The 13,346-nt window shown below is 38.7% G+C and overlaps 1 protein-coding gene and 1 pseudogene across 1 annotated transcript; one reads left to right on the top strand and one right to left on the bottom strand.

Moving 5' to 3' along the window:
• Nucleotides 1-4,663: 4,663 nt before the first annotated feature.
• On the top strand, nucleotides 4,664-8,005 carry mfsd4ab (major facilitator superfamily domain containing 4Ab). The gene is made up of 10 exons (XM_051950193.1): nucleotides 4,664-5,041; nucleotides 5,143-5,341; nucleotides 5,595-5,837; nucleotides 5,946-6,108; nucleotides 6,229-6,344; nucleotides 6,488-6,661; nucleotides 6,753-6,900; nucleotides 6,993-7,063; nucleotides 7,193-7,313; nucleotides 7,426-8,005. The coding sequence occupies exons 1-10, from the start codon at nucleotides 4,812-4,814 to the stop codon at nucleotides 7,521-7,523; spliced, it is 1,563 nt and encodes a 520-aa protein (XP_051806153.1). The 5' UTR covers nucleotides 4,664-4,811; the 3' UTR covers nucleotides 7,524-8,005.
• A 477-nt stretch (nucleotides 8,006-8,482) lies between these two features.
• Nucleotides 8,483-12,440, bottom strand: LOC110956926 (acidic mammalian chitinase-like; annotated as a pseudogene).
• Between the last annotated feature and the right edge of the window lie 906 nt (nucleotides 12,441-13,346).

Here is a 13,346-nt window from a genome sequence, read left to right as displayed (position 1 = left end):
CATTTTTATACAATAGATCTAATATTTCTACAAGATTTTTAGATATATTCCTGCGCTAACTTCCCCAGGTGCCTCACATCTTAACTGCTTCACCAGCAGCTAGTTCAAAAGCACAGAGCCTCATAGAATGGCACTGTTTTGCCCTGCAGACATGTCTGTTTGCATACCACATATCCCCAGTTCTATTTTGGGCCTGAGGAGTTGTGAAGGGGGTGCACTACAGGGCTTTTCCATCCCTGGCTACAGGGACTGACTAGAGAAATGTGGATAGGTGACTGATACATTTCTTATTACTCCACAAGGAGCCTGTGTCATGTCTACTTTAGCTAATCCCTTCACTCATGTTAATGCATACACTGACTCATGTACGCCGGCCTCAGTTGACAGTAATGGTACACAAACTTATTGTGACTTCCTCCTCCTCATGGACATTCGTGTATTTATCTTGCTCATTGCGTATTGTGAAATATACATACAGACGTATGAAGATATATTTGGAGGTAGTGGCGTCTAATTCAAGACATTTTCTCTTCTTTTATCATACATGCCATCGTGTGGTTTGCTCTGCAGTCTCACTGATTGTTACAGAAACACAGTATATAATATATGAAGACAAATGCTAGAGGTATGGGGAGAGCAGAGAGGAAAAAATAGAGCAATCATCTTATGATTCTTGTCACATTGTCCTGGCACTGTCTCAGGCCTCTCTGATTGAGGGTTGGATAAATGTCAGCCTATGGAGATGAGACAGGAGCGAAGCAACACTGTTCTGCACCTTTATGCAACCACATATCAGACCGAAAAAAGAGATGCTCAGAGTGTGTTTGCTTGTGAAATATTCAACAGCAGTGATGATTTTGTATGACAGTTAATAGTCTGTAAATTTACTGTTTCCTCCAGTGATATGCGTCTCTCTGCTGAGCTGCTACGTGTTCATATTTTCTATAGAGACGGCCCTGATTGAGTTTGCCCTGAATGTGGATAAAGGCAATGCTGTTACACCATCTAGTGTTGAAATGTAGAAAGAAAACACATCCAAATTATCTCAATTAGTCCTTCAGCATATATAAATGTATTGCTGTGTTATTTGTTTTTTACTTGGATGTGTCACCTTTACTGTGCAGAAGAAAGCCACATTTTTTAGACAGTTTATCTGTTTGAGGCATAAAGTTGAGCTGCACTTAACTTAAATCACCACTTAAACCTCCATATTAGATCAGAAACTAATCATGGTTTGATGCACAACTTATGCAAGTGTGACATGCAGTGGTTTGGTAAAAAAAAAAAAAAAAGTCCCTTTACTCCAGATTTGGATTTATGTACAACTGAAATTCATATTTTACACAGCTGTTGTCTTCTACTGCACAACATTTAGGATATTACACTTACATTACATTGATTTGACAGATGTAATTATGAACTACTTTGTGGATTAAGATGACAAATACAAAATACAATCAACAAAGTAATTCATATTTGTTATCATTATGTTACACTTCCTTCCTGCTCATTTGCATGTTCCAAAGGTTAGGATCCTTTTTTCCCCTAATCTTTCTGTCTTAATCAACATTTCCAAACTCGTCCAGAATGCTGTACCAAAACAACTTTCAAAGAAGAATAGCAATCAATTTAAATGATTATTTTAAAGGAGTACAAAGGTTGCATCTCCAACGTGTTCATCTTGTGTCAATCTGACTGCAGCCTCTGATTCTGTGTTAGTCTGTGTTAGTAATTCCTCTGTTAAAAAACAGAGTAGGCTCAATCTGCAGAGTCCAGATAGTCTCTGGCTGGTTATTTAAGTTAATATTATAATTTATGTGGTACTTTAAAGTGTTTATGTTTCTGTAAAGGAATTTGTAAGTTGTTTTAATAGTGAAGTTATTGTATGTGTTATTATATCCCATCAATAATTAGAATCCAACAATATGTGACACTATTTTGACATATAGAATAGAATAATATATTCTACTGCTAATAATTCTGAAACTTGATGTAGTAATATTTTAAATGCAGGAAAAGAGTTTTCTTTACATTGGGGTATCTTTACTTTTACTTAAGCAGTTCTGCTTCTTTTACTACATGCGAAAGATAACACCAAAAGACAGTGACAGTGAACATTTCTGTGAAGTCGGAGAGCACTTATGTTCAGCAGTCTAACTTCAGATAAGAATTGAGCAGGATGTAAAAATCATTTTTAGGATATGTTAACGCCTTAATTGAACTTTTGTAGGGGGAATAGCTATTCTTGTTATGAAACTAAGTCAGCATGCTGAACTTACCCAAGGTCACAGATTTCTAAGTTTGTTCCTTAATCAGTAAGCACGTACTGTAGCTCTTCCTAATCAAACTTTTGTAAGTAAGATTATTCCAAAACAGATGTCCTACTTCAGTAACTAGAACTTGCTGTTTATTTTTAACAACCTCTTGCACACCTCTAGGCTTATGTTGGTTGACAATTACCTGAAGCGTTCATCTCACGTTGCCATATCTCCAGAACAGGAAGTGTATGTTAATGAATGCCTATTGTCTAAACACGGATATTTCTCAGGGTTCAGTACCTGACCAGCATCTTCACCTAGCATAGAGATGTTGGCAAATCAGTTACACAGCTCAGGGCTTTGGCTGTCTCAAATATGGAACTGTGTAGACAGATACAGGAAAATGCAACATATTTTGTAGCAGCTGCAAACACAATGCACGCTGAAATCAGAGCAGACAGAGAAGCATGGGAAAGAAAAGAGATTTGTGTTTTTTAATAAGACATCTGACATATGTAGATAGGCATGTTTTTGTATTGGGGGCAAATGAATTCACTGCAGAAGCGAGATAAGAAGCGAGCAAATAACATACAAGATCATTTATTGATTATGAACAGCATAAAACCACACAAAAATAACTCCTAGTGGCTTTACTGTGCCTGTGTCGCTCATAAAAATCTATATTTAAAAAGACTAAATTCCCAATCTTAATGTCTAGTGATTTTTTTTTACATTTTTTCTGGTTCCATCCTTTACGACCTTGCCGGAAGCCCATATTTAACCACAACCAGCAGAGCTCCGCTGCTTTTCTGCAATCATTAAAGGGATTAGGTATTAAGTCCTTTCTCTTATTCATAATGCTGAGGGTCAAGCAATTCAACACATTACTCATCACTGTTCACTACAGAAATTACATTTTTGAGTCCACGGAACAGTTGAGTGTAATAAATGTCCAAATCATGCAGCAGGTTTGAGACGTGCAACATCTGTTCATTTCTTGGCAGGCTGACATTCATTCTGAAATGGGGTCAAGTTAAAGATTGCATCGTTAAATCACGCAAACTCACCATTGTCAGTGGCGAACTTGAACTTTAGACTGATACACCCACTCATGCTGGCAAGAAGAAAATCCAGAGAAATTCTAAAATAACTTTCAAGTCAAACTCATCTTGATTTCACATATACTGTGAATTTAATAAATAAAGAGGCCGGAGAGAAATTGCACTGTCACCACAGATTATTTGTGTCTTAGTTCAGTGTTAGCATCATAAAGTTGGTAATGAAGTAATTGCTAGTGTTTTAATTTAAAGTGAAAGATAAAAAAGAAGGCCAAAAGATTTACCGCAATGTTGGCACTAGATTAGAAGTCAAGCATCACCAAATTTACTGCACTTCATCCTCTGGGAGCCATGAACGTCTGTACACTTTCTAAACCTCGAGGAAATGTTGAGATGTTTCACAGGATAAGTGAAAACTGGTGTTGTTAGATGAAAAGTGGAGAATTGACAGCAATCAATAGGATCCATCCTCTGGGGATGTCTGTACCAAAGTAATGGCAATCCATCAAATTCTTGTTCAAACTAAAGGTGATAATTAAAGCAAAAAAAAAAATGTTGACCTCATCCTCTGGGGATAATGAATGTCTGTACACATACACAGTACTTTATCTCATACTTGTTGAGATTTTTCAGTGTGGACAAAGTTTTGGACAACAGACTAACGCTGCCAGCAGCAAAGACGCTTTGCAGGAGTCACTCAGAAATAAATATGCACATATATTATACTGCGCATTGGATATATTGATTTACTGTATAAAGTTCTATTCAAAGAATGATGTGGAAATCTTTGCTGACAAAAAATAGGCCCATTTGTTCAAGATTTAAATAAATCTAATACAGACCGAATTATATTTGACTGAATAAGAAGAAATAGGGAGTGGTGTCTTACAGATTATAGAATGCATTTCATAGCAATTAAAATACTTAATGATGTTCCAGCTATGGTCACAGCATAAAACTGTATTTCTTACATTGTAAATAGAAAATAAAGTCAAATTTTGCATGTCATTTATAAACATTTTGTGTCAGATATGCTATTTTTAGCATTCAAGCTCCTTTCATAGTGAGTGCTTGAGAACTCAGTGGTGTGAAAGAACACACACACCTGTCCATGAGACACTTATGTGTCATTGCTTCCTGAGTGATACATTTTCCATTGAAATGATTCAGTGTGTCATGACATGTACACGCACTTCGTTTGCTTGTTGCATTTCAACACAGAGACTTTTTCATTGCTAATCATTGACACCATTCAAATGAGGATATTATTGTTGGAAGAATCTCCACTTCACCCATTAACTCAAGAGGACATCCTTTGCAGTTAAGCAATACAAAGAGGAGAGAGCGAAAAGCTTTAAAAGAGATCAGCAAGCATCCACAGAACCTCCCAGTGCTGCTTTCACATTGTGTGATCATAATACTTAGTAGTGGACAAAACAAAATAAAACTTGGCAGCCTGTTTCACTGAGGTACATCTATTTATATTGTGCCCAAGATGTTTGTGGATGAGCGGATTGTGACTTTGTTCAAAAGGAATGCCCATCACACGCTGACTTACTGGAGCGTTTTCTTCAGCTTCGGTCTCTGCATTGCTTTTCTTGGACCTACAATTTTGGACTTGCAGTGTCAAACAAACTCGACCCTTAGTCAGATCACCTGGGTGTTCTTCGCCCAGCAGTTCTGCTTGTTGATTGGCAGCTCTGTCGGTGGCGTTTTCAAGAGAACGTAAGTATCACAAACTCACAACTGGAATGTTGTTGCTGCTGTACTGTAGTCTAGTGTCTCTCCTTCACTATAACTGCATTCATCTCTTTTCTTTCTTGAAGGTTGTTCAGCGCTTTAGCTGCCTTGTTTGTTTCTGCTCTTATCATCTCTGTGATATTTGCCATCATCCCTGCGTGCAACAATGTCCTCGTGCTGGCGATTGCCATGGCTGTGTCTGGTTTGGCAATGGGCATTATTGACACCATTGCTAACATCCAGCTGGTGACCATCTATCAGAAGGACTCTGCTGTGTTCTTACAGGTAAAAAAAAAAAAAAAAACTTCTATAGTACCTTTAACTTATCTGTAAAATATATTGTCATCATACATATTTATGCTCAATAAATGTTATTGACAGATTGAGGTATGCAGATTGTGGAAAGACAAATTGAGTAGTACTTTTTACAAAACATGCAGATCAGTAGAGTGCATTGTCAAGTTAGGCTGTAATAATATACTGTAGCTCTTGAAACACTGTAGTAAGTTATGTCCCTGACCTTTCTATGTTTTTGCAGGCTCTTCATTTCTTCATTGGGTTCGGCGCCCTGGTGAGCCCACTGATTGCAGATCCTTTCCTCTCAGAGACAGGCTGTGGGAATCACACAGGGAACGAGACTGAGATCATACATCATTTCAGGAACATGCTGAGAAACAGTCCGATTGCAGAGCACAATATAACTCAGAGCCACTCGTCCCATGAGGGAGGGGAAGAGGAGTCCAGTGTGCACTACGCCTTCTGGATCATGGCACTTATTAATGTAAGACCCTGCACATTAGATAAGGACAGAGGTTCATTCTTTTTATAGAGTCCCTCTTTTCAGCTAACACATCAAAAGCAAAAAAGCTGAATATTTGTGGTCTTTCAGCTGCCTGTGCCCATAGCGGTCCTGTTTCTGATGTACCGTGAGCAGCTGATCCCATGCTGTCCCAGCGGCACGCCACGTCTTTTGGACAAGGATGAACTAGCGATGGAGCACCAGCAGGGGGCCGAGGGTCCAGATGTGGAGCAGAGGGAACAGGAAGCTGGAGGTAAAGACATAGAAGACTTATATTTTAAAATGAATAATGTATGAACACATTTTCAGGGAGATTGGATGAAAACAAAACAACGGTCCAATCTGTCATTGGTGACTTTTCGCTCTGTTGCAGGTCATGGGAGTATCTTTAGCTGCTGTCAGAATGATAACCTGCGCGGGCTGCCGGTATCCTTCTTTATGATTCATATCCTCGGTGGGCTGGTGCTCTTTATGACCGATGGTATTGTGGTGAGTGAGGGGTGCAGATAAAACACATTATGCTCGTTTCGCTTACTGTTTTCAACATCAAATTTTAGTAGGGATGTAAAATCTGCTTTTACATAAAGCACAGAAAGCCATGAATGTGAAAGAATCTGGCTTTTTCTTCTCAGGGGGCCTACGCCGGCTTTGTGTACACCTACGCTGTGGCATCACCGATCTCGTTGCCTCATAAGACAGCGGGTTACCTGGCCAGTATCTTTTGGGCGGCCATCACTGCTGGACGTCTGTTATCCATCCCTCTCTCATACCGTTTCCAGCCTGTGAGACTGCTCATGGTCAACCTGGTGAGGCCAAAAAGAAAACATTAGAGTGCCATCATCACATAATGAGCATCAACTCGAAACTGAGCAAACTCTCTTTTCTTTGTTTTTGCAGGCAGGAGCTATTGTCACTGTGCTGATGCTGCTCATTTTCTACACCAGCAGCATCTTTCTGTTTGTCGGGACCTGTTTATGCGGGCTGTTCCTCAGCAGCATATTCCCCTGCATGCTCGCCTATACTGAAGACATTCTTGATTACCAGGGTATGATGAAGGGTTTATTGCACAATTATAATGACACAGTAGTGGAATAAATGCGAGTGGAGAGGAAATAAACCATGCATGTCTTTTTGCAGGATGCGCAACCTCAGTCCTGGTGACAAGTGCAGGGATGGGAGAGATGGTGATGCAGGTTCTGGTTGGCTCAGTAAGTTTGATTGAGTATCTTCATGATGACAGAAAAAGAGTGTGTGCACAAGTGGAGAAAATGGAAAAAAAGGACCGATGGAGATTTTGATTCATGTTCAGCAGTTTAATGTGTGTGTCTCATCCTCAGATTATTCAGTCTAAAGGCAGTTACAGCTTCCTGCTGTGTGGGATGATAGTCGCCTGCATTGGCTTCATCGTCTTCATTGGCCTCCTGCTGTTCCATCGAATGCACAGAAATTACCTCACAGGTACAGCAGCCGCCGGCATCCTCGCACACTGCTTAGGCATCAGTCACTGTCGGTGTGCTGAGGGTTTTATCTCTCACTAACCTCCTCTTCAATTCCCCCTGCATCCAAACAGGAACATCGAAAAAATCCGCCATGGTGGAAGAACCGGCAGCAGAGCAGCAGAACGGGTCGGCCGTGCCAGAACAGAAAGAGGACAAAGAGATCAGCTGAGAGCAGTAGCAGCAGTGATGATATGTTCTTTACCGAATCCTGTAGGAGATGAAGTTTTACAAGAGTCACCAAAGACTACCAAAACCTCTCAAATGAGCATTGTGCCAGTGTACTATTATTGGCATGGTATTAGTGAAGCAGATAGTGTGCTAAGGTTCCAGATGATAGTTCAACCTCTTAGATTGTTTTTCTTTTTTGTAAATCACAGACAGCATTCAGCAAATTCTGGATTCAAATTCTGATGAGTATCAGGGTTTAATACTTTAATACAAGAATTATGATTATATCTATAGAATGCTAGCACCTTTTAATTATCATTTCTTTTATGTTTTCTTCTCATCTTTTGGCATTTGTACATTTAATATGTGTAATACAGGAGTTACAGAGGACACAGTGTAGAGGAATGTCAAGCAGTTCTGAAATCACATTTTACAGATGGTTTCCAAAGAAAGAAATGTGGATACAAACAAAACACCTTCAACCATTCAAATTCTTTTCTCTTTGCTTTCAAAATTAACTATTCCAGAGCTTCGGGTTTTACATTGTTCAATAACCATGCAACAAGCCGGAAGTTAGGACTTTGTACTCAGAGAGGTAGTCTGTGAGAACTAAGAACAAATTCAAAATGGGTTCGTCTGGCGAATTGAACTGTTAAGCAGTTAATCTATAACTTGAGCTTGAAGCCAAGTTGAGGCAAAAAAAGAAGCTGTCAAAAACCAGCAGTTTTTGCCAGCAGTGCACCAAATCTAAAACTGCAGTTTTAGATTTGGTTCTTATTTGTTCAATTGTGGTACAAACTGTTAGCCTCTCCAGCACAGAACCTGAGTCTCCACTAGAGGAGCTGCCACCATTAGCACCTCCAGTAAATGTGCTCACTCTGGTGATTGGAAATTGGGATGTGGCAGGAGGACTCAATAATACTAGAAATCCATGTTATATTTATCTATTTTGAGCACGTATTTCACAGTGATCATTAATGGTAAATGTTTTTAAGAGTTTTGCATGCTAGTTCCAGTTTAAGGCCTTTTTTGAGAACATGAATCAGTAGTTATTTGCACAGAAAGTGCCCAAGTAGTCGTACATATCAACAGCCCACACCACGTTGCTCTTCATCAGCCAGTCAGCCTAAAGATCACCAGCAGGGAGCGATGTAGAAGAGCATTTGAATTTCAATTCCTAACTTGGCTTCTTCACAAGACTTTGACAGAGTGTTTAATGCATTAGTTCCTGTCACATAATCTGCTGTTGCACAGAGGGGAAACTTTTACCACTTAATATATACAGAATACATCTTTTTCAGGTTATGGAGATTGAAAACATTTTTAGCTCAGAGGAAATCCAACACAGCCAAACAGACTGTCCTGTCAAATGGTAAAACAAGTATTTTGCGTACGTCGACTACCTTGATCTGAAGCTCTTGATGTTGTCACATCCCACCCACTGGTTTCCCTTGTAGGCATATGGCACATCCTGCGCCTGGCTCCAAACCGTAGTTGCTCCATCTTTCAAAAAGCCACAGATCTGTATATTTCACAAAGCAGTGCATTAATGACAGCCTCCAGTTGCATTAATTACTTAATCTGGAGTCTGTATTGCTATGATAAACCCCGCTGCTCTGTTATTGTGCGTACAGGGGAGTATTAACATTAACACTAATCCACCATCAACATTCAGACTTATTTTACTCTATTGTGGGAACAGAAAGCACACCTCAAGGTAAGAGAGCTCCCCAGACTTCAGTGTGTACTTTCCTAGAGTCCCAGCACCAGCAGTAATAGCTCCCGTACTCAGGTCAGCAGGGTTCCTACAAGTAAACGTGTTACAATATGTGGGGAAACCAACAATCAGCCTCCCAACTGGGGCTCCCTGGTTCTTCCACTAGTTCATTGCATAGTCCTGGAAAAAAGATAATATATTGTAGCTTCCGTGGATGTTGTAACTGAAGTTTGCAGAGAAACTCTTTCCATGAGCTTTACACATAGCCATCGATCGCAAATGAATACAAACTGTTTTTTCGTATTTTCCCTGTTTTGATAAATTACAGCTAACTAGTGAAATTACAGAAAACCATATTAATTTACATTTTATCCAGGATAAAAAAAGACAAACAAACAGGTCGAAACTCTGAATGATGTCCACATGAAAAAAAAAATCTAATTCTACAAACGGTAATGCATTCTTTTACAGCATTTGACCACAAAATTACTTAATTTCTATTGAATCAGCCAAAAAAAAAAACATTATTTGACATATTTCTTGCTATGCGCAAGAAGAAATTGTGTTTATTAAGTATTAGAAAATGGTCCTTTTTACATTTTAATTACCATTTTTACAAACAATTAATTTTTTGTTGAATGACTTCTTTGTCTGTAAAGTGACAATTTCATGACATTTAAATCTGCAAGAAATATTATGCTTTGTTTTTTTTAGAGTTTATGAATATTATAGTATTATTATAGTATAGTATATTTTTTCTTTCACCCTTGCTGCCAGATTTTCACAGATTCTGCACTAAAAATAGATAAAGCTGCCTTGGTTTCAGAATCTCTGGACAGGGGATTGCACTCACCAGTCACTGTGTCCCGTGAGACATGGAAGTCATTACTCATGACATTGATCATATCCTGATCAGTGTCATGACATATCACTACTCGGGTGAGGTAAACAAGAACAGGTCACTATGGCAACCTTGACAAGCTTACATGAAATAGTTTAGGGCGTAGGAGTGAAGTTCAGAGTCGTTTAGCTGTTTATAAGTTTGGACACACACCACAGATGTTGCTTCAAATGCTCACTGACCAGGCTTGGAAATCTGATAAGCAGAATCAATGGTGTCCTTTCCAGCCGACACAGCAGCAGACATCAGAAGACGAGCCTTGTTGCTCTTCTTGGCCTCATTCTCAAAGGCAGCTCTCATCTCCCGTTGAATGTCAGCAGATATAAAATATTTAATACTGAACTTCAGATTTGTAATATGGCCAGCTTGTCAGATGGACATCCCACCGGTATTTATTGTGGCTTTGTGTCATATTTGCTATCAGGTATGGAATTATTTAAACTTTACTGAGAAAAAGTCAAAGTGGAACAGATAACCAGACTTTGCAAGCAAAGCTCCGGGAAAACAGAGAATTACTGCTTATCCCCAGGAGGGCTTCCTCTGTTGGCTGAGTGTTCCCAGTCACTGTCAAGCCCATCAAACTCATGCTTCCTCAGGAGGGAAATGACTGAGTTGATGAAGGTCTGGCGGTTGGCAGGGTTAGACACCATTTGTGAGAAGCTAATGTGGGAACAGAAATGGATTAAAGCAGATGATCCCTAATTTTAGGAGTGCCAAGTCCACAGATATCTGTAGATGATCTTCCCCCTGCAGAGCCAAAGCTCCATCCATTAACAGAGGGATGAGTTCAGGTTACCATTTCTGCCCAAGAATCCAACATTTTACACTGCAGTGATTACTAAAACACTTCCAACGTCCTAACTGTGCTTAGTATTGCTGTTTATGGGGAGTATTTCTGTAAGAAACAGACACAAATATATTAATTTAGGGTGTTGGGTGGACATAAAAAGGCATACATATGACGGATACAGAGGCACATTTAATGTCAGTGGGCATAAAAATGGTTGGAGGTGGTCTGTACTGTGTTTGTGTAGGAGCATGATAGCGTAAAAAATGAGCCTTTGCACTTAAGAAACTCATTGTTTACAGACCAAATACATGATGCAGTTCAATATCCAACCATAGGAAAACATTTTTTTAAAACAATAAACAAATACATTACATCTAATATTTATGAATTACTTTCCAAGCCACTAATGCAGCAGCAGCAGGCCAAGAGCAGTCAAGTTAAAAGGCGCAACGTTATCGTGGAGCTAAAAGAAATTTAAGTGGGTAAATACTGAAAACTGCACGGATCACATGTAATGCATATCAGAATGTTGGAAATACCAGCTACCAGGAGTGGCAGTTGTATAAAAGAGAGAAAAGACACAGCAGCACTGACTTACCTGCCAGAAAGTACTTTAAATTGCACAAGGAACTTATCTGTCATTTGGACTCACTTTTATATATAATCCAGTTTACTCAAACCTACCAAAACTGCCTAAATGTGTTTATTTGCAGAAAGGTTGTTTCAGAGAAGATTAAACTTAGGGAGAATATGTGATTACTTATCAGGCTCTCGAGCACAGTCTCCACAGGCACGCTTTCTCCTTGTGTGAAGGACTCATTTATCCAAAGCAAATGCAATTCCAAGGTCTGCAGCGAACAGGCCTGGGATTTGTTCTAAAAAAAATCAGTACAAAAACCTAAAAGGACCATTAAAAAATGTATTGTTTTCTTGAGTGCAGACATAGTGCATTTTACCAACTATACCATATCTACCAAAACTGATTAAAATGGTTATTTAAGAGTTCATACTCAATAAAACTGTATATGACATGACATGCCTATGTATAGAGACAGCAAAACAAGAGGAAGGACAGATATTTATGATTTGACTGAAGTGCGGCAATCTATTATTTGAAATATGCCTTTTGTGCCCCGCAGTAAATTTACTGTCATTGTTGAGCGGTGACATCAAACATTAGAAGTCAACTCACACAAACAACAGGCAAAATTGCCTTTGAAAACCAATTTAGACTGCAGATATGTGATGATAAATATGTTTGACAACTCTAATCATGCAGAAAGGAGGATCGTGATATGTCATGAAGAATGATTTGCATTCAAATCCAAAGCATTCATGGGCTAAATGAAGAACTTATCTAATCATTTAGCTTCCATTAGAATGCAGCCTTCTTTATCTTTCACAATTTATGTAATATTTAAAGAAAGATATGCTGCTGTCAGCGGAAAGCACCTTGGCTGTGCCGGAGCCCCGAAGCAGAAGTCAGACCATTTGGTTTTCCAAAACACATCCTTCTGCTTTTCTAAGTGTGTCTCAATAATTTAAGAAAAAAAAGAAGTCAAACAAATGTCAAGGTGGCTGCAAGTAGGATGTTTCATTCACCCACGGATTCCCTTAGCTACGCATGACAAACAATCCAATTTAAATAGTCACCAAGGTCACTTAAATGTTTCAGGGCAGTTCATTTAGAAACCCACATGAGAATTATTTCCTTGAGGTATAAATCAAAGACTAATTTTATAATCTAATATACATATACTTACATTATACATCTGCTTAAAACGATTATCAACACTGTGCTCTCATCAAATAGCAGCTTAAATATTTACAAACCTTAAATGAGTTTCATAATAACCATGAGAAGTTATTCTGGAACTCAAAAACCTATAAGATTTGTGGTTGTGGATGTTGCAATCATACAGCTTACACACTCACAAATACAACCCACCAAGATCAAATAGTTCTGCTTTTTGGTGGGAACTGACGTCAACGCTCTAACGCAGGCCGTAATGGGATCATTTAAATTTCCACCTAACTCCTATAAGTTAGTGAAAGTGGGTTTCAAAAAAGGCCGATACCTCATGAGAAATGTGTTATAATGTGCATCACTGCTTTCTGACCTTGTGATACTGACTGCATTTGCTATATTCAAACATAGATGTATATAGTTGCATGTCTGGAGGCCGCAGCTGGTTTTACTTGAAAATCTGGCCAACAGACACCAGTTGTCCCTGAAACTAATATATATATATGTATATATATATATATATATATATATATATATATATATATATATATATATATATATTACTGTCATATTGTTTTAGGCACTGAAGAATGTATGATTCTTTTTGTCTATTAACTTCATGCAAAGAGCAGTGAATGGAAAATGCTTCAATACTAAACATTTGGTATG

This window comes from Acanthochromis polyacanthus, chromosome 6, assembly GCF_021347895.1.
Source record: "Acanthochromis polyacanthus isolate Apoly-LR-REF ecotype Palm Island chromosome 6, KAUST_Apoly_ChrSc, whole genome shotgun sequence".
Lineage (NCBI taxonomy): Eukaryota > Metazoa > Chordata > Actinopteri > Pomacentridae > Acanthochromis > Acanthochromis polyacanthus.
Note: the sequence above shows the minus strand (reverse complement) of the source record. Positions and strands in the feature narration are given on the sequence as shown.